Source organism: Leucoraja erinacea, chromosome 3 (genome assembly GCF_028641065.1).
Source record: "Leucoraja erinacea ecotype New England chromosome 3, Leri_hhj_1, whole genome shotgun sequence".
In the NCBI taxonomy this organism is placed as follows: domain Eukaryota; kingdom Metazoa; phylum Chordata; class Chondrichthyes; order Rajiformes; family Rajidae; genus Leucoraja; species Leucoraja erinaceus.
In genome coordinates this window covers 27,723,993-27,745,753 of record NC_073379.1, presented here as the reverse complement: position 1 = coordinate 27,745,753, position 21,761 = coordinate 27,723,993, and the positions used below count along the sequence as shown (strand labels likewise).

Below are 21,761 nucleotides of genomic sequence, written 5' to 3'. Positions count from 1 at the left end.
GATGTTGGGTGATTCCAGAACCAGAGGCCACAGTTTAAGAATAAGGAGGAAGCCATTTAGAACGGAGATGAGGAAACACTTTTTCTCACAGTGGTGAGACTGTGGACTTCTCTGCCTCAGAGGGCGGTGCAGGTTCTCTGGATGCTTTCAAGAGAGAGCTAGCTAGGGCTCTTAAAAATAGCGAAGTCATAGGATATGGGGAAAGGCAGGAATGGGGTACTGATTGGGGATGATCAGCCATGATCACATTGAATGGGGGTGCTGGCTCGGAAGGGCCAAATGGCCTACTCCTGCACCTATTGTCTATTGTCTAATGTCTATTGTCTATCAATTGGGTGCCCAAAGATAAGGATGGCGGGACTAAACTGGAGCGAGAAGGCAAGGAGTAGCCCCTTCAAATATTCAAACTGGGGCTCACATATGCTCCCCTTATAGTCAACAGAGCTGAATTGTGGAAGTAGAAACACTGCAGATGCAGGACATCTGAAGTAAAAACCGGATAAGATAGGAAATGCTCAGTAGGGCAGGTAGTGGTGATGGAGATAGAAATACAGTTCATGTTTCAAGTCAATGGCTCATCACATTTGCTTTGTAATCTCCAGTTGAGGTTTGTTGACTTGAAACGTTGCATGTTTCTCTCCATGAATGCGGACTCACCTCCTTGGTATTTACAGCATTTTCTGTTTTTATTTTGGAAATATTGTTTAATATACTAGAGCCGTTATGTTGGATTCAGCAGCTTAGTGCTTATTTGACTGGTTCAGCAGCCAGGTAACTGGGCCAGTGATCCAGAGAGGTGACCTTAAGTCCCACCATGGTAGCAGAGGAATTTACATTCAGGTGTCAAACAAATCTCCGCAATGATACTAATAAAACTACTTATATTGTCCAGCTGTGCCAAATTCACCCCAGCTGTGCCAATATCACCCAGTTTAGAGATAGTGGGAAATATAGGCCCTTTGGCCCATCGAGTCCATGCTGACCAATGGTCACCAGATACACTAGTTTTATCCGATGCACTAGGGAAAATTTACAAAGCCAATTAACCTACAAGCCTGCACATCTTTGGAACTTGGGATGAAACCAGAGTGCCCGGAGAAAACCCACATAGCCACGGAGAGAACACACACCATACAGACAGACCCGTAGTCGGAATCGAACCCGGGTCTCTGGTGCTGTAAGGCAGCAATTCTATGCTGTTCCACCATGCCTGCATGAGTTGCGATGTCTCCTCAGTTGTGCCAGCATTACGTTCAGCTGTGCCAATGTCACCTCCAGCTGTGCGTGTCATTCTCAGTTGTGCCAATGCCACTACCAGCTGTTCCAATATCTCCCAGTTGTATCAGTCACCCCAGTTGTAACAATCTTTCCTCCAGCTTTGTCAATATCCCTTTCAGCTGTGCCAATGTTCATCTAGCTGTGCCAGTCACTGCCAGCTGGGCTATTGCCTCTTCAGCTATGCCAATACCCAGCAGTTTTTGTCTATTTATGAATAGGTGACGTTAGGTCGAGACCATTCTTCAGACTGAATAAGTCAGACTAAACATCCTCGATCCATGTTCTTTTGAGATGCTGTCTGACCCTCTGAGTTACTCCAGCACTTGATCTATCCATTCACAGGTTGTACAATGTTATCTGGAAGTTGTACTGAAATATATTCTCTTAACTGTTTCAGCCGAAGAGATCTGCACCCTCATGATTGCGGAAACCTTTGCGGAAGATGCTGGAACATTTACTTGCATAGTCACCAATCCCTTTGGCTCTGTGTCCTGCAGTGCTCACCTCACGCTGTGTCCAGGTAGGTGCCAGCGGTAAAAGGAGATGGGGCAACTGGGGAAAGAGGAAGCTATCCTCCTCAAAGTGCTAAACATACGTTCACAACCACTGCTCACGACTGATGGGCTCCTGTCATGCAACACGGTGGCGCAGTGGTAGAGTTGCTGCCTTGCAGCGCCAGAGACCGGGTTCAATCCTGACTACGGGTGCTAACTGTGCGGAGTTTGCACATTCTCCCTGTGACGCCGTGGGTTTTCTCTGGGTGCTCTCGTTTTCTGCCACACTCCAAAGGTACAGGTTTGTGGGTTAATTGGCTTCTTTCTGTGAATGGTCCCAAGTCTGTAGAATAGAGCTAGTTTACGGGTGATTAATGGTTGGCATGGACTTGGTAGGCTGAAGGAATGTTTCCACGCTGTAACTCTAAACTCTAAACCCTAAAAATCAGTGAGTGAGTATTCAGAGGGGTGGCCAAATGGTGCAGGTGTTTAAAAAAGATGAGAAGGTACATGAGAGGTACATTTCTTCTGAGATGAGCTTCCAGAATAGTAACAACTCAATTAATATTTAATGCAGCATCCATCTATTAGTCTATCCATCTGTCTGTTGGTTCATCCATCCACTGTCAGTCTGTCCATGAGTCTACTAATTATCTATCTGATGGCATGTCTACCTCTGAAAACGCACCCCTCCAGATTCAGGGACATTTTGTTCCCAGCTGTTATCAGGCAACTGAACCATCCTACCAACAACTAGAGAGAAGTCCTCACCATCTATCTTCATGGCTACCTCTTTGTCTTTCCGATCATCTCACTATCCTTCTGTTTATCTACTTCCTCTATATCCTATTAATTTTGCCATCTATCTGTCTGCCTGTCTATTTTTTAATCACTTCACCACATTGCCTTGTGAAGGCCACCAGCATAATCATGGACGAGTCACACCCCGGTGACTGCTCTTCTCCCCTCTCGCTTCAGGCAAGAGGTACAGAAGTGTGAAAACGCACACATCCAGATTAAGGGACAGTTTCTCCCCAGCTGTTATCAGGTAACTGAATCGTCCTACCAATAACTAGAGAGCAGTCTTCAGCTACCACCTTCCTCATTGGTGACCCTTGGACTATCATTAATCAGACTTTACTGGACTTTATCTTGCAATAAACGTTATTCCCTTGATCCTGTATCTGTACACTGTGGCCAGCTCGATTGTAATCATGTATAGTCTTTCTGCTGACTGGATAGCACACAACATTTTCACTGTACACGTGCCAATAAAGCAAAGTAAATTGCCAAATTCACCCTCTGTCTATCTGTCTACATCTCTATCTTTCTGTCTGTTAATCTCACCATCTATCTGGCCTGTAGCTGTTAGATCATTCGATTCTCAATGATTCTCCAAATCCAAGTCCAGTGGTAATGTTTTAAAAGTTTCATTCAGGCACAGAGCTTACATAGTATCCGTGTGAAGCATGGTGCAGAAGAACAATGATACTATGGATGCGACTACTAGTTAAACCTTCCCCGCGGATCAGATAGTCCCTCCCTTGTCTCTCAGTTGGTTGGTGTCACAATCTGGGATCGTCTCTCTCAAATTGTCCCGAGTATGTAGGATTGTGCTAGAATTGATGGGAATGTCAGGCGAATAAAAATTGGGCTTAATGTAGGATTAGTGCAAATGGGTGTTGATGGTTGGCATAGACTCAGTGAGGCGGAGAGCCTGTTTCCATGCTGCATGTTGCCATGACGGCACAGTAGCGCAACGGTACAGCTCTACCTCACAGTGCCAGAGACCTGGGTTCAACCCTGTACGGAGTTTGTACCTTCTCCCTGTGACCACATGGATTTTGTCCGGGTGCTCTGCTTTCCTCCAACATTCCAAAGATGTACAGGGTTGTAGGCTAATTATCTTCTGTAGATTACCCCTAGTGTGTTGGATGCAAAAGTGGGATAACAGACAACTAGTGTGAATGGGTGATTGGCAGGACTCGGTGGCCAAAGGACCTGTTTCCACACTGTATCTCTAAACTAAATTAAACTAAACTAAATTGGACTATATCAATCTGAAGGGTTGAAACTGAAGGGTTTAGAACATACACAGAACATTGGACAGCACAGCACAGTAACTGGCCTTCGGCCCACAATGACCATGCCGAATATGATGCCAAGTTAAACTCTACAGATAGACACAAAATGCTGGAGTAACTGAGCGGGACAAGCAGCAGCTCTGGAGAGAAGGAATGGGTGATGTTTCGGGTTGAGACCCTTTTTAAGACTAAACTCTATAGGTTTGTTGCGTCTGAGGCAAAACCTCTGTCAAGAGTTAATGAGACTGGTTGTACTTTCACTACACCAACACACCCAGAAACTATTTGTTTACTTAGGCTTAGGTAAATCTCATTCCTTATCTACTGGACATTCACCTCATTAACTATAATTCTGAATCATTGTCTGGCTCCTCTATGCAAGGCAAGTTCCCTGGATTTGCCCAAGAATGGCAGGATGAATGTCTTGTTTTTGAGGAAAAGGATTGGAAGGGAGGAGCAACTGTGCCTCACCCAGATTGGGAAGAGTCCCGTACAATACGTCACATGTGATCAGCAGATCCGACAAAACAATTCCACTGCGAGGAGTTACCTTCTGCATTCCCAGGATTTCCTCACCATCCTCACCTTTTCCTCTCTCCCAACACCCTCCCTCAGATCGTTGCCAAAATGGTACAGAAAAAACTGGGCGACTTCCCAATATTAAAGTTCACAGCCACTTAGGAATGCCATGTGGAAATGACCAGGAGAGAGCCCTCAGCTTGTGCAACCATAATGTAAAGAACATTGAACACAGAACAGTAAAGCAGAGGATCAGATCCTTCGGCCCACAATGTCCATGCTAAACATAATGCCGAGTTAAACTCCTCTGTCTCCCTGTGATCCATATTCCTAAATCCAAATCCTAAAATCAGGATTCGAGGACCTGAGCTATCGGGAGAGGTTCAACAGACTAGGACTTTATTCCGTGGAGCACAGGAGAATAAGGGGTGATCTTATAGAGGTGAATACGATAATGAGAGGAAAATATAGGATACATGCACACAGTCTTTTACTTAGAGTAGGGGAATCGAGAACCAGAGGACAAGGGTTAAGGTGAGGGGGGAAAGAATTTATAGGAACCTGAGGAGCAACTTTTTTACACAAAAGATGGTTGGTATTTGGAACAAGCTGCCGGAGGAGGTGGTTGAGACAGGTACTAACTCAATGTTTAATAAATATTTAGACAGGTACATGGGTAGGATAGGTTTAGAGGGAAATGGGCCAAATGCAGGCAGGTGGGACTAGTGTAGATGCTAGCGTGGGCAAACTGGGCCAAAAGTCCTGTTTCCACACTGTATGACTATCATTCTTTGTCTATGGCATTGCCTGCATATCCAGATGCCTATCTGGAAATCTCTTAAACACCACTATCTTTCTCGCCACCATCCCAAGTCGTCGCCTAGCCTTGCCAAAGTATTAATTCAAGGGCTCATAACTCTATAAAACATGTACTGTTGTCTTGATGCCAGGGGAATTTCAGCTCACACTGAACATTATCAGGCTGAGCTCTTTGAAGTATCACTCACGCTAGAAGATAATTATTCCATTTTATTTTTTTACTAGTTGCAGGGAGGATGATTTCCACGGAAAGTATTTCCCTTGAGCGCATGCCATCCATTTATTTGCAGGCTAGCACTAGATTTGAGAGAACAGACTTGCCTGTGGTAGCACGCGACACCTGTGGTGGTAAACTGAAGAATTCCCCCTGGCAGCCTGCCTCTACCACAGTCTTGTGTAAAAACCCAGGTGCCCCGGGATGATGTAATGTGTCCACTCCTCCAGTGGGCGAGAAGTGATGCTCATCACTGGGTTAGAGGAACTGATTAAATAGTAAAATTAAGAGAGGCTTAGATAGGGTAGACGCATAGCCTTTTTCCCAGGATGGAAATGTCAAATACTGGAGGGCAGAGCTCTAAGGTGAGAGTAGCAATGCTTAAAGGAAATGTGCAGGGCATTTGTTTTACATGGTGAATGCTAGGGATGGAGGTGGAGGTTTTGTCCATATCCCTTGACTTACAATTTTTTAGAAGCAACCCTAGACTTTGTACTTCTGTCTTTAGAATTACAGCGTGAAAACAGGCTCTTCATCTCCGAGTCCGTGCCAACCAAGAATCACCCCGTACACTAGCACTAACCTACACACTAGGGACAAATTAACCTACAAACTTGCACTTCTTTCGAATGTGGGAGGAGAGCGGAGTACCTGGAGAAAACCCACGCGGTCACAAGGAGAACGTACACACTCTGTACAGACAGCACCAGTAGTCAGGATCGAACCTGGGTCTCTGGTGCTGTAAGGCTAACTTCACCACTAAGATGTGCACCCAATGACTAAAGAGATGATTTATTCCTGAAACCTTTCTCTCTCACTCTTTGCACAGGAATTGATGTTTCCTCAAATAATGGAAATGGCGTCATGAACCATCTCAGCCCATCTCCTCAGACTGAAATTAGTTCTCTGGAACTGCCTCCCAAGAAGATAGTGGACCCTGTCCAAGTGAACAGCCTTAAGATCAAACCAAGCGTGGCTGCCTTCCATCTGGAGCTGAACTCAGCCGACCATAAGCACAACGGCACATCATCCAGGCAAGAGCTCAACGGACCAAGCTATGGACATCCCACGCAGCCCATCGTCCCACTACTCTCACCCTTAAAGGAACCGCCGCCCCTCGCTGTTAAGCCCAAGCTGTAAGTTCTCCAGTTTGTCCATTACTTTTCCACTCATCTGCTGTTGAGTTGCCCATCTTTGGAATGGGTAATTTGTTGGGATGCATTTGCATTACCTTTATCTATTTTGAGTTTAAACTGCACAAAGTATAGATGCATTTATTTTCCATATTTTCTGAAGCTCTGGACAATGCCATAGATATATCAGTGAGGGAGGATAGACACCTGTTGGGATTCTTGTGTTCCCATTTTGGTTGTATAGGTCTCAGTGGTTTACTTAATCTTCAATGGTTCAATAGTACCTTTATTGACGCATTGCAAAGTGCAAACACGCAGTGAAATTATTTTCTTACAAACATTCCAGTAGAATATTGCTGTACCTAAGCTATTCTTCGATGAGCAAATTGTACAGAAATAGTCCACAGATCTTGCGTGCAAGAGGCCATTTTCAGAGTCCAATCCATGCTCTAGGTATTATGAGTGGTGCCCGTTTCCAGGAGCAAGCCCCGGGCTACTACGGGGCATCGAGCTGTCGCCTTCCCTTGGACGTGCGGGTGATCTGTGAACCGACGTCCCTCTCCTCGCCCGTGCACCTTTGTTCCCTTGGAGGATGGTGTCCCGCACAGCTGACATCGAGGGCACGGTTGGCCAGACCGTGCAGGGTTCCTTCTCCTCTCCTACTGGCTTTGCTCCTCGCTGGTTGCATCTGTGTCCTCACCAGCTCCATCCTCCTGCTCTTCAGGGGCCGAGCAGGGACCAGCTCGGCCGTTACTCCCTGTAGGCCATGCGCTCTGGGAGCTTCTGCCTCTGCGACCTTGGATCCATTATACTTCATCCTCACATTTCCCTTGATTATGTTGGTGGCCTTGCTGAGGCAGCTTGAAGTGTAGATTCAGTCAGTAGAAGGGACGTTGTTTACGTGATGGTCTGGACTGCGTCCACAACTCTCTGCAAGTTTTTGTTGAGGCTTTGGATGGAGCTGTTCCAAAATCGGGCTGTGTGAAAATACTTTCTAAAGCGTTTCTGTAGAATTTAGTGAGGGTTGTTAGGGACATGCCGAACTTCCAAAGCCTCCAAGGTAGAGGGGTGGATGTGCCTCTCCCTCAAATACATATTAATACAACAGGGACCGATACATAGAGAAACTACTGCTATTGATAGGGTATAAGCACCTGACAGTCTCGTAATCAGAGTCACGAGTCAAGAATCAAGTGTCAAGAGTCAAGAGTGTTTAATTGTCATATGTACTGACAACAGAACAATAAAATTCTTACTTGCAGCAGAATAACAGACCTCTAATCACAGTACTTCAATTTTAACAGAAACTTAACGTACCTAATTCCTCTTAAAGGGAAGGATATTGGCAAAATGCCTCAATGTTAGAAGAGTGATTTCCAGTCCTGGCATCAAATGCTCTGAATCTGCTGTGGGTTCAGGTCGAAACGCGTTTGTTTTTCCTCGGTGTGTAGAAAGGAACTACAGATGCTGGTTCAAACAGAAGATAGACACAAAGTGCTGGAGTAACTCAGCGGGCCAGGCACCATCTCTGGACAAAAATGATAGGTGACGTTTTGGGTTAGGACCCTACTTCAGACCGAAGAAGAGCCTATACCTGAAATGTCACCCACCCTTTTTCTCCAGCGATGCTGTCTGGCCCGCTGAGTTATTCCAGCAATTTGCGTCTATCTTCGGTATGTCTATCTGTCTTTTTTCGTTGCTTATCTCCCAAGTGTAATGTAAATGAATGTCAGTGAGCAGACTGATGTATTTGGATATTTTGCTCATGTTCATAAAACCAGATTCAGGAGCAGCTGCTTCCACACACTTATCAGACTGCTGAATGATCACCCGACCTACCTCATTGTGGCTGTTGCAATTTTTATAATCTGCACATTCTCTGTAGCTGTAACGTTATAATGCTATATTCTGCACCCTGGTGCCTTACCTGCCTTACTTGTGAATGGCTCGATTGTACTCATTTGCGGTACTAGGTTTTACTGGCTAGCCCCTTGATATAGTTTTTTGCGTTTTCTCAGTACATGTGACAATAAGAAACCAATACGAATATCGATACCAACACCAATTACAAACCGAGATTAATAAACCCATAAAACATATGATTAGAATAAGGCCATTCGTCCCATCGAGTCTGCTCCACCATTCGATCATGGCTGATTTATCTTTCTCTCTTAACCCCATTCTGCTGCCTACTCCCCGTAACCTTTGACACCCTTAATAATCAAGAACCCATTAATCTTCACTTTAAAAATATTCCTCAGCCATCTGTGGCAATGAATTCGGTAGATTCACCACCCTCTGTCGAAAGACATTTCTCCTCATCTCCATTCTAAAGGTACATACCTTTATTTTGAGGCTGCGCCTTCTTGTCCCAGACTCTCCCACTATTGGAAACATCCTCTCTACATCACTCTATCCAGGCATTCGATAGGTTTCAATGAGATCCCCCCCCCCACCCCCCCCCCTCATCCTTCTGAACTCCTGAGGGTGCAGGGCCAGAGTCTTCATACGCTCGAAGAGCAGCTTGAGCAAGTGCTCGGTGAAACAATACAAACTGCAAACTAGATGTGCAGTTTAGGATTGAATGGTCAATTAAAATGTCAGGATCAAGGTTAATGTGTAGCTGCTTGTAAAATGTTAGTGATGGTTTTTTATTAGGAAAGGCTCCTTTCATTAGAGCCCAGCTCACCTAGGCAGCTATAAATATCTGGTTCACCTAGGGGCAGATGTATGGTGTGACTCAATTCTGTGTTCCTGTCAGGCTGGTTTACTGAGTGTGTGTGTGTGCGGGCATGTGTGTTGTGGGGGTGTGTGCGCGCGTGTGTGTGTGTGCGTGTGCGCGCGTGTGTGTGTGTGTGTGCGCGCGCGTGTGTGATGTGAGTGTGTGTGCGCGCATGTGTGCGTGTGTGTGTGTGCGCGCGTGTGTGTGTGTGTGTGTGCGCGCATGTGTGTTGTGAGTGTGTGTGCACTCGTGTGTGTTGTGAGTGTGTGTGCACTCGTGTGTGTTGCGAATGTGTGTGTTGTGAGTGTGTGTGCGCGCGTGTGTGTTGTGAGTGTGTGTGCGCGCGTGTGCGCTGGTGTGGGTTGTGAGTGTGTGTGTGCGCGTGTGTGTTGTGAGTGTGTGTTGTGAGTGTGTGTGCGCTCATGTGTGTTGTGAGTGTGTGTGCGTGAGTGTGTGCTGTGAGTGTGCGTGCACTCGTGTGTGTGTGTCAGTGTGTGTGCGCGCGTGTGTGTTGTGAGTGCGTGCGCTCGTGTGTGTTGTGAGTGTGTGCGCGCGCGTGTGTTTTGTGAGTGTGTGTGCGCGCGTGTGTGTTGTGAGTGTGTGTGCGCGCGTGTGCGCTCGTGTGTGTTGTGAGTGTGTGTGCGCGCGTGTGTTGTGAGTGTGTGTGTGCGCGTGTGTGCTGTTTTAGAATCATAGTCACACAACACAGAGAAGAGCACTTCAGCCCAACTTGTCCGTGCCGACCTTTAGTTCAGTGTTCATCATGGAAACAGGCCCCTCGACCCAACCAACGATTGCTTGTTCTATCCTACACAAGGTAGAGACAATTTACAGAGGCTAAGTAACCTACAAGCCTGCACCTCTTTGGGCTCAAACTGGAGCATCTGGAGAGAATCTATATAGGTCATCTTTTAGAGGTGTATAAGATCATGAAGGGATTAGGTAGGGGCGGATAGAGTAAAAGCACAGTCTTTTACCCAGAGTTGGGGAATAAAGAACCAGAGAACATAGGTTTAAGGTGAGAGCGGAAAGATTTAAGGTCCTTGGAGATGATGATTCCAAGGAACTTAAAGAGTAGTGAGTGTGGAATTCTCTGCCTCAGAGGGCGGTGGAGGCCAGTTCTCTGGATACTTTCAACACTCAACAGGTCAGGTGGCATCTGCGAAAAGAGGGGTGACAGTGGAGGAAAATATGACAGTGATGTTTAAGAGGCTTTTGGATAGCTACAATCCTTCATGTTGGCAGCATTCCGGTGAAGGGGTATGACACATGGGATCATTGGATCCACACTGGGCTGGCTCCCTGTCTGTGAGGGCATATGTAGTATCGTTACATGTGGGGGGAGGCTATTCAGTCATTTGTGTCCATTCCAGAGTGAAATAAAATATACAAGGTGCTGGAATAACTCAGCGGATCATCTCTGCATGGATACATGGCATCTCAGGTCGGGACCATTCTTTGCACTGGGGGGGGGGGGGGGGGGGGGGGGGGGGGAGATTGCTGGAAGAGAGGAGGGACAGGACAAAGCTTGGCAGACAATAGGTGGATACAGGTGAAGGGGGGGGGTTTGATCGGCTAAGGCCAGAGATGAAACGACAGAAGGGGTGAGACAAAAAGATGAAGAGTCACTAATTATGAAGCTGGAGGGAGTAAAGAAGGTGGAAGAAATAGGTGGGGGATAGAAGAAATAGGTGGGACATTGGGGAGAAGGGGGAGGAAAATGGGGGGTGGGGAGAGATTGGAAGGGAAAGAAGGGTAGAGACTTCTACCGCTGCACCACTGTGTCGCTGCGGTACACGGGTCCCAGATGTGTACTTGAAGAGCTTAGATCTGGAAGATGTGATTAGGTGGAGGAGCATTTCTTCAACTGGCACAGGTACAGTGGGCCGAATGGTCTTTGTCGTTATTTTCCTTACAATTCCCAGCCTCCCTTCACCTCCTTCCCCCAGTCTTAACGGGCAGGCCAGCTGGACAATGCAGGTCATTGTATTTGGAAATATTTTGCTGATAAACTGCAGCAATCTGGGGGGGGGGGGTCGGATCCAAAGGGTAACTTTGATTGATGATGTAGTGGTGGATGTTGGCAGATTAGCGCTCCCTTGCCAATGGATCAGTTTACAAATTAGCCAAACAAGGTTCAGCTTCAGTACGTGGACAAGAGGGAACTATGCAACATTTCTGCCAGCATGGCCCACATATATTAAAATACAAATCTGAAAACTCAGGATTGTGTATAAAAATCTGGGCTTATCTATGCATTTTTTAAAAATCTGTATGAAATAATTTCATAAACTGGGTTTTGTGTGTGTTGCAAGCGCATTGTGTACATGTGCTTAAATGCTGCGATCTGTGTGCAAGATACGATACGATAGAACTACATTCATCCCAGGAGGGAAATTGATCTGCCAACAGTCATAAACACAAAATACATGAAACATGAAATGAAAGTGACGAGTGGAAAGGATTTGGGATGTGCAATGATTGGGGAGGGGGGAAGGGAGTCACAGTCTCAGTCTACCCCACGGCAGATGGGGGAGGAGTTGTACAGTTTGATAGCCACAAGGAAGAAGGATCTCCTGTGGCGTTCTGTCCTGTATCTTGGTGGAACCAGCCTGTTGCGGAAGGTGCCCCTCGGGTTGACAAGTGTGGCATGAGTGTGGTTTGATGAGCATCCTCCCCTCCAAGCCCACCTCCCATGAATCCCCCAAGATTGAGCCAGCCTTCCTGATGAGTTTGTTAATTCTATTTCCGTCCGCGGCCTTCACCCTGCTGCTCCGGCACACGACAGCGAAGATGGCACTGGCTACCACTGATTGGTAGAACATCTGCAGCATCTCACTGCAGACATTGAAGGAGCAGAGCCTTCGCAAAAAGTACAGCCGGCTCTGACCCTTCTTGTACAGGGCCTCAGCGTCCTGGACCAGTCCAGTTTACTGTCCAAGGTAAACTCCAAGGCATTTGTACTTCCTGGTAAACTGCGCATCCACACCATTGATGGAGACAGGGGACAGGGGTTTTCCTCTCCTCCTAAAGTCCATCATTATCTCCTTAGTCTTGTCAGTGTTGAGCTGCAGGTGATTCAGTCCACACCACTCAACAAAGTTGTTGACCTTATCTCTGTATTCAGCTTCCCTCCCCTCTCTGATGCAGCTCACAATAGCACCGTCATCTGAAAACTTCTGCAGGTGACAGGAGTCATATTTGAAGTCCGAGGTGTAGATGGTGAACACGAAAGGAGAGAGGACCGTCTCCTAGGAGGCCCCTGTGTTGCTCACTACCATGTCCTAGACACAGTTGTGTCGTCCAGTCAGTAGTTGGTGATGCAGGGCATCAATTGAGCACCACCTGCATCTTCATCAGTTTGCTCCCGTCGATGGTGTTAAAAGCACTGGAGGTCAAAAACATGACTCTCGCAGCACGTCCCAGCTTATCCAGGTGAGCATTGGGACGATGCTCAACCCCCATCTTTGTTTAGTAAGCTAACTGCAGGGGGTCCAGGTAGTGTTTAACTAGGAGTCGCAGGTGAGTGAGCATCAGACTCCACAGGGACTTCATGACTTGTCAAGTCAGCACCACCGATCTGTAGTCATTGGACGAGCTGGGGCCTGTCACTTCACAGAATCTGTTTCACCAAACTAAGTTTACCCTGTCCCCCACTGCTCCCTCTCTCTCTCTCTCTCCTCCTTCCCTCTCTCCCCTCTCTCTCTCCGTCTCTCTCTCCCTCCCTCTCTCTCTCTCTCTCTCTCTCTCTCTCCTCTCTCTCCCCCTCTCCCCCTCTCTCTCTCTCTCCCTCTCCTCTCTCTCTCTCCCTCTCTCCTCTCTCTCTCTCTCTCTCTCTCTCTCTCTCTCTCTCCCCTCTCTCTCTCTCCCCCTCTCTCTCTCTCTCTCTCTCTTGTTTACTCTGCCCCTTCTGAAGCTCTCAAGTGCTGTCAGCATAATTCATGGCGTGGACACAGGCACACGTCTACAGAGGGACAGAACACACTAATGCACAGGCACTCACACGCTGTGACCTCAGGCGTTTTTTCAATTGCATGTTCTGCTTGTAGCTGGAACCTGCCAACACTCTGAAGACTTGTGTTGCTTGGCTGTCAGCCGCATCGACATTTCTGAACAAGAAAATTCCCGACATTTAGTTACTTTTCAACACAATAGGCTGGAACCAACAGGCAGTTTGCTCTATTTATACGAAAACACAAAATGCTGGAGTAATCGTAGATCAGACAGGATCTGTGGACAACATCAGCTTCCCCACCACCAACTATAATCAGTCTGAAGAAGGGCCGAAACATCACCTATCCGTGTCCATAGATGCTGCCTGACCCGCTGAGTTACTTCAGTAATTTGAGTTTTACTCTGTATCTACAATTCCTTGTAGCTCTATTGACAGGATGTTAGGATTTAATGACTGAACACTGAAGGACGTTATTCAGCCCATCAAGTCTATGCTGGCTCCTAGCAGAGCTATGCCATCATTCTCTTTATTTTATTTCCCTAGTGGCACAAGGACATGGGTAGAGTTGCTGCCTTATAGCTTCAGAGACCCAGATTCAATCCTTACTACGGGTGCTGTCTGTATGGAGTTTGTACGTTCTCTCCTTGATCACTTGTGATTTCCCCGGGTGCTCTGGCTTTCTCCCACACTCCAAAGACTGGCAGGTTTGTAGGTTAATTGGCTTCAGTAAAAATTGTCATTTGTCGTTAGAGTGTAGGATAGTGCAAGTGTAACGGGGATCGCTGGTTGGCAGGGACCCAGTGGCAGGGACCCAGTGGCAGGGACCCAGTGGCAGGGACCCAGTGGCAGGGTCCCAGTGGCAGGGACCCAGTGGCAGGGACCCAGTGGCAGGGTCCCAGTGGCAGGGACCCAGTGGCAGGGACCCAGTGGCAGGGTCCCAGTGGCAGGGACCCAGTGGCAGGGTCCCAGTGGCAGGGACCCAGTGGCAGGGTCCCAGTGGCAGGGACCCAGTGGCAGGGTCCCAGTGGCAGGGTCCCAGTGGCAGGGACCCAGTGGCAGGGACCCAGTGGCAGGGTCCCAGTGGCAGGGACCCAGTGGCAGGGTCCCAGTGGCAGGGACCCAGTGGCAGGGACCCAGTGGCAGGGACCCAGTGGCAGGGACCCAGTGGCAGGGACCCAGTGGCAGGGTCCCAGTGGCAGGGGCCCAGTGGCAGGGTCCCAGTGGCAGGGACCCAGTGGCAGGGTCCCAGTGGCAGGGTCCCAGTGGCAGGGACCCAGTGGCAGGGACCCAGTGGCAGGGTCCCAGTGGCAGGGACCCAGTGGCAGGGATACAGTGGCAGGGGCCCAGTGGCAGGGGCCCAGTGGCAGGGACCCAGTGGCAGGGACCCAGTGGCAGGGGCCCAGTGGCAGGGGCCCAGTGGCAGGGACACAGTGGCAGGGACCCAGTGGCAGGGGCCCAGTGGCAGGGGCACAGTGGCAGGGACCCAGTGGCAGGGGGCCAGTGGCAGGGGCCCAGTGGCAGGGGCCCAGTGGCAGGGGCCCAGTGGCAGGGGGCCAGTGGCAGGGACACAGTGGCAGGGACACAGTGGCAGGGACACAGTGGCAGGGACCCAGTGGCAGGGACCCAGTGGCAGGGGCCCAGTGGCAGGGGCCCAGTGGCAGGGGCCCAGTGGCAGGGGCCCAGTGGCAGGGGCCCAGTGGCAGGGACACAGTGGCCCAGTGGCAGGGGCCCAGTGGCAGGGACCCAGTGGCAGGGACACAGTGGCAGGGGCCCAGTGGCAGGGCAGGGACCCAGTGGCAGGGACCCAGTGGCAGGGTCACAGTGGCAGGGGCCCAGTGGCAGGGACACAGTGGCAGGGACCAGTGGCAGGGGCCCAGTGGCAGGGACCCAGTGGCAGGGACACAGTGGCAGGGACCCAGTGGCAGGGACACAGTGGCAGGGGCCCAGTGGGCCAAAGTGCCTGTTTCCACGCTGCATCGCTAAACTGAACTAAATTCAATTTAACTGTACTAAACTAAACCCTGCAAATTATTCTCCCTTACATTCCCATCAACTCCACTTTGATTATTTTGCCAACATAACTACAATTTACAGTGGCCAATTAACCTACCAACCCATAATAATCAAACAGAAAATCCCTTCAGATACTGGAAGTCCAAATAAAATGAGGATGGCACAGTGTCCCAGCGAGTAGAGTCGCAGCCTCACACCTCCAACTATCCAAGTTCAAGTCTCTCTCCTTCCCTCTCTCTCTCTCTCTCTCTCTGTCCCTCATCCACACTAGTCATCCTGCTGGTTTCATTGTTCCCATCCATATATCCCTTCGTTATCACCTCTTCCACAGCCAACAATGGACCATTGTGGGCTCCACCATTCCTTGGTCATTTGGGCCGGCTCTGATTTGTTCCGAACTATTTCATGGCTTTAGTTTCCCTCTCCCCTGACCCTCAGTGTGAAGAAGGGTCATGACATGAAACATTACCTATTTCTTTTCTTCAGAGATGCGCCTGTCCTGCGGAGTTAGTTTAGTTTATTGTCACGTGTACCGAGGTACAGTGAAAAGCTCTTGTTGCAAGCTATCCAGTCAGCAGAAAAACAATACATGAATATTATCCATCCATTAATAATGTATAGATACATGATAAGGGGATAACGTTTATTGCAAGTTAAAGCCATCAAATTCCGATCAAGGATAGTCCGAGGGTCACCAAAGATGTAGATAGTAGTTCAGCACTCCTCTCTAGTTGTTGGTAGGATGATTTAGTTGCCTGATAACAGCTGGGAAGAAACTGAAAACTGTCCCTGAATCTGGAGGTGTGCGTTTTCACTCTCCATACCTTTTGCCTGATGGGAGAGGGGAAAAGAGGGAGTGGCCAGGGTGCGACTCATCCTTGATTATGCTGGTGGCCCTGCCGAGGCAGCGTAAGAAAGAAACGGAGTCAATAGGAGTTTGTTTACTCCAGCATTTTGTGCCTACTTTCAATGTAAACCAGCATGTGCAGTTTCTTCCGACTCAAATTCAATCCTGACCTTGGATGTTAATGACAAAGAGTCTCAGCCTGCTCATTGGTGTAGATTTGTTTTATTATTGTCAATTGTGAAAGGTTTTCTTTGGCATGCATCCAATCAATTCATAGAAACATAGAAAATAATTGCAGGAGTAGACCATTGAGCCCTTCCAGCCAGCACTGCCATTCAATATGATTATGGCTGATCATCCACAATCAGTACCCGTTCCTGCCTTCTCCCCATATCCCTTGATTCCACTGGCCCTAAGAGCTCCATCTCTTTTGAATGCATCCAGTGAATCGGCCTCCACTGCCTTCTGAGGCAGATAATTCCACAGATTCACAACTCTCTGGGTGAAAAGTTTTTCCTCATTTCAGTTCTAAATGGCCTACCCCTTATGCTTAAACGGTGGCCTCTGGTTCTGGACTCCCCTAACATCGGGAATATGTTTCCTGCATCTAGCTTGTCCAATCCCTTGATAATTTGTGTATGTTTCTATAAGATATCCTCTCATCCTTCTAAATTTCAGTGAATACAAGCCCAGTCGTTCCATTCTTTCATCATATGACAGTCGCGCCATCCCTGGAATTAACCTGGTGAACCTACGCTGCACTCCCGCAATAGTAATAATGTTATTCGTCTAAAATTAGAAGACCAAAACTGCACACAATACTCCAGGTGTGGTTCATCAGGGCCCTGTACAACTCCAGAATGACTTTGTAGCTCCTGTAGTCAAATTCTCTCTTTATGAAGGCCAACATGCCATTAGCTTTCTTCACTGCCAACTGTACCTCCATGCTTACTTTCAGTGACTGATGTACAAGGACACCCAGGTCTCGTTGCACCTCCCCTTTTCCTAATCTGACACCATTCAGATAATAATCTGCCTTCTTGTTCTTGGCACCAAAGTGGATAACCTCACATTTATCCACATTATACTGCATCTGCCATGCATCTGCCCACTCACCCAACCTATCCAAGTCACCCTGCATCCTCTTCACAGTTCACACAGCCAGCCAGCTTTGTGTCATCTGCAAATTTGCCATACAAATTCAAATTATATCACACATAAATACAACCAATCAAACTCATGATAGGTAGAACAAGGTAGAAGATACAGAGTGCAGAATATAGTTCTCAGCATTGTAGCACATCAGTTGCATAGACAATGTCCAATGTCCGCAATGGGGTAGAGGTGAATCGGATAGTACCGTCGCTTATAGAAGGACCATTCAGAAGCCTGATAGCAGAGGGGAAGAAGGTTTTCTTGAGTCTCGTGATGCATGCTTTCAAGTTTCTGTATCTTTTGCCTGATAAGAGTGAGGAGAAGATGGAATGACCAGGGTGGGACAAGCTTTTGGTTATGTTGGCTGTTTTTCCGAGGTAGGGAAAAGTGTAGATGGAGTCATCGATGGGGAGTCTGGTCGGTGATGGACTGGGCTGCAGCCACAACTCTATGCGATATCTTGCAATCTTGGGTAGAGCTGTTCCCAAACAAAACCGTGATGCAACCCGACTGTACGCTTTCTATGGTGCATCTGTGGAGGTTTGTAAGAGTCACTGGACACGCATGCTGAATTTCCACAGTCTCCTGTAGGAGTATTTATTACACCAAAAGATCCTTTGATGCTGAGCACTCCCTATGTTTCCAAAAAAAACGATGCACTTGTTCAGTGCCTTAGGACATCCAAATCTCTTCACAACCAATTAATTACATTTAGAGTGTGGTATGATGTGTGGAAACATGACAATCTCCCTGCACACTGACACACCTCACTACAAGTACCGTAATGATCAACCAGAAAAACTCTTTGGATGCTGGAAGTGGCCCTGCTAGTAGAGGCCCAGCCTCACACCTCCAAACTCAACTTCAATCCTGTCCCCGCACTACTGTCTGTGTCTCTGAAAACCGTGCCGACCATCACTCACCCTCACACTAGTTCTATGTCCTGCACACTAGGGGCAAATTATAGAAGCCAATTAACCTGCAAAACCTTCACATATTTGGGATTTGGGAGGAAACCAGAGCCCAGAGAAAACCACGCAGTCACATGGTGAACGTACCAACTCCACACAGACAGCACCCATAGTTAGGGTTGAAACGGGGTCTCTAGCACAGCCAGCAGCTCTACCACTGTGCCACCCTTCTTCAGTCATAGAGTTACACAGTGTGAAAACAGGTCCTTCGGCCCAACTTGCCTCTGCCGACTAGCATGCCCCATTTACACCCACCTGCCTGCATTTGGCTCGTATCCCGCTAAACCAACCCTATCCAAGTACCTACCTAAACCTACTGACTCCCATAGCTATCTTGACTACACTTCTTCCCACCCTGTTTCCTGTAAAGACTCTACGCCACATCTGCGCCCAGGATGAGGTTTTCCATACCAGGGTTTCGGAGATGTCCTCATTCTTTAGGAAACGGGGGTTCCCCTCTTCCATTATAGATGAGGCTATCGCTAGGGTCTCCTCAATATCCCGCAGCTCCGCTCTTGCTACCTCTCCCCCCATTCGTAACAAGGACAGAGTCTCCCTTGTCCTCACCTTCCACCCCAACAGCTGTCGCATACAGCATATAATCCTACAACATTTTCGTCACCTCCAACGATATCCCACTATTGGCCACATCTTCCCATCTCCTCCCCTTTCTTCTTTCCACAGAGAGCGTTCCCTTAGGAACTCCCTGGTCAACTCGTCCCTTCCCACCCAAACCACCCCCTTCCCAGGTACTTCCCCCTGCAACCGCAGCAGATGTAATACCTGTCCCTTTATGACCCCCGTCGGCTCCATCCAAGGACCCATAGTCTTTCCAGATGAGGCAGAGGTTCACTTGGACCTCCTCCAACCTCATCTACTGCATCCGCTGTTCCAGGTGTCAATTTCCACACATCGGCGAGACCAAGCGCAGGCTTGGCGATCGTTTCGCTGAACACCTCCGCTCAGCCCGTCTTAACCTACCTGATCTTCCAGTGGCTCAGCATTTCAACCCCCCCTCCCATTCCCAATCTGACCTTTCTCTCCTGGGCCTCCTCCATTGTCAGAGTGAGACCCAGCGCAAATTGGAGGAACAGCACCTCATATTTTGCTTGGGTAGCTTACACCCCAGCGGTATGAATATTGATTTCTCTAACTTCAAATAGCCCTTGCTTTCCCTCTCTATCCTCTCCCTCTTCCCACTTCTCCCACCAGTCTTACTGTCTCCGACTACATTCTATCTCTGTCCCACCTACACCCCTGACCAGTCTGAAGAATGGTCTCGACCCAAAACGTCATCCATTCCTTCTCTCCAGAGATGCTGCCTGACCCGCTGAATTACTCCAGTAATTTGTGTTTACCTATCTAAATGTTTCTTAAATGTTGTGCTAGTCCCTGCCTCAACTACCTCCTCCGGCAGCTTGTTCCATGCACCTACCACCCTTTGTGTAAAAAGGTTATTCCTCAGGTTCCCATTAAATCTTCCCCCCCCCTCACCTTAAACCACAGGTTCTCGATTCCCCCACTTTTGTAAATGACTGTACATTTACCCGATCAATTCCTCACATGAAGTTTAGGCTGGTGACATTTCAGATTGGGAGAAGGGTACCGACCAGAAATGCCACCTACCCATGTTCCCCAGAGATGCTGCCTGACCTGCTGAGTTACTCCAGCACTGTGTCTTTTCCTGCTTTCTCATCTGGGCGACGAGAGGCCTTCAGGAAAAGGAGATCTGCCTCTTCGTGGGAGGTGGTCCCTGCCCACAGCGGTCTGGAACATCCACTGCAGCGGCGGCCCTTATAATGGAGCAAGTCTCTTTCAAAGCAATCCAGTTTGTTTCCATCCCATTTTATGTCTCTTCTTTACGAGCCTTGTAAAATCCCATGTCTCTGCGGCAATCTCCTCAGCGTAGACACAAACAGCTGGAGCAACTCAGCAGCTCAGGCTACACCTCTGGAGAAAAGGAATAGGCAACGTTTCTGGTTGAAACCCTTCTTCAGCCTGAGAGTCCGGGGAGAGGGAACCTAATAATAATAATAATACATTTTATTTTCGGGCGCCTTTCAAATCTCAAGGACACCTTACAAAAGTTAACAGAAGAGAAAAAAAACATATAGTCGGAGAAAAATAAATAATAAGGACATCATCAATACACAAATTAAAGATAGAAATCGCTCCAAAGACACAAAATCAAAAAATCAAAAAACACAATGTGAAGAGAGAGCAGCGGCAGCTAAAGCGCGCCAGCGTCCACTCTCCCTTCTGACAGCCATCTTGGACACAGACTAACATGTTAACTTACACACAAAAAATCATCCCCCCACAGTGGATACCACTGTGGGGGAAGGCACAAAGTCCAGTCCCCAACCCCAATTCACCCAAATGTCAGGCCTATTGAGGCCTCCGCTGTTGCCTCTACGGAGGCCCGATGTTCCTGGCCGTTCTGGCCGGGTGCTGTTGCCCCGGCGTCGGGAGAGTCCTCACAGCGGCTGGGCCACCTGGAACGGCTGCTTCCTAGCAGGGGATTGTCGGCTTCCAAAGCCGACAGGGCCGCGAAGGGTTGGGGTCCCAGGCTCCCGATGTTAATGTCGGCGCCACCCGCTCCGCTCCGCAGACCCGCAGCCCGGAGGTGTTGCTCTCGGCGGTCATATCTCACCGGAGCTCCAGCACGTCAATCCAGCGCGGCGACCCAGGCAAGGCATCGCCAGCTCCGCTCCGCGATAGCGCTGTGCCGCCACCGAAGCCGAGGTGCTGGGCGGTCCCCACCAGGAAACGGCGCTCCAAGCCCGCTGGTAGGCCACGAGGACGGGTCGACGGGCAGCCCGGAGAAAAAGCTGCCTCACCGACCAGGTAGGGACCTAGAAGTAAGATTACCTCCTTCCCCCCACATTAAAAAGTCAATTTCTCTGAAAAAACGACGAACAAAACTAACTAAAAACTGAAATAAAAATGAATCAAACGGACGGCTGCTGGTTAGCAGCCGTTCCCCAAGATGGCTACTCCTCCGAGTTCTAGTGGTATGTTAAGGTTTTCGTCAACCCTCCTAATCCTCCAAAGAAGCTGTCTGACCCGCTGAGTTACTCCTGGATTTTGTGTCTATCTTTGGTGTAAACCAGCACCTGCAATTCCTTCTTAAACAATCTCCTCAGGATTCCTGCTCCCAGACCCACAGAACGATGCAGCTGAACCCATAGTGACGTTGTCCGTGTACACTGACCTACACTGACCGTCAGGCTCTCTGAATCCTTCGTTATACCTTTCAAACACCTCCATGAATCTTCACCCCTCCCTTCCATATCACTGCATCCTCGTGGTCCAGGATCTGCTCCAGATCTGGCCACTTACTCTCTTTCTCCGATCCACAATTACTCTCAGACATGAAACCTTCTGCAATTTAGGGACAGCACAATGGCGCAGTGGTAGAGTTGTCACCTTACAGCGCCAGAGACACGGGTTTGTTTGTATGGAGGTTGTATGTTCTACCCATGACCTGCGTGGGTTTCCTACGGGTTTCCTTCCACACTCCAAAGAAGTGCAGGTTTGTAGGTTAATTGGCATCT

At 48.5% G+C, this 21,761-nt stretch overlaps 1 protein-coding gene across 1 annotated transcript in view; it reads left to right on the top strand.

Annotated features, from left to right (window-relative positions):
- palld (palladin, cytoskeletal associated protein) overlaps window positions 1-21,761 on the top strand; it is a 241,572-nt gene that overhangs the window by 119,188 nt on the left and 100,623 nt on the right. Inside the window, 2 exon segments of the mRNA XM_055632345.1 lie at window positions 1,676-1,798; window positions 6,238-6,544. Coding sequence (XP_055488320.1) covers window positions 1,676-1,798; window positions 6,238-6,544 — 430 coding nt within the window.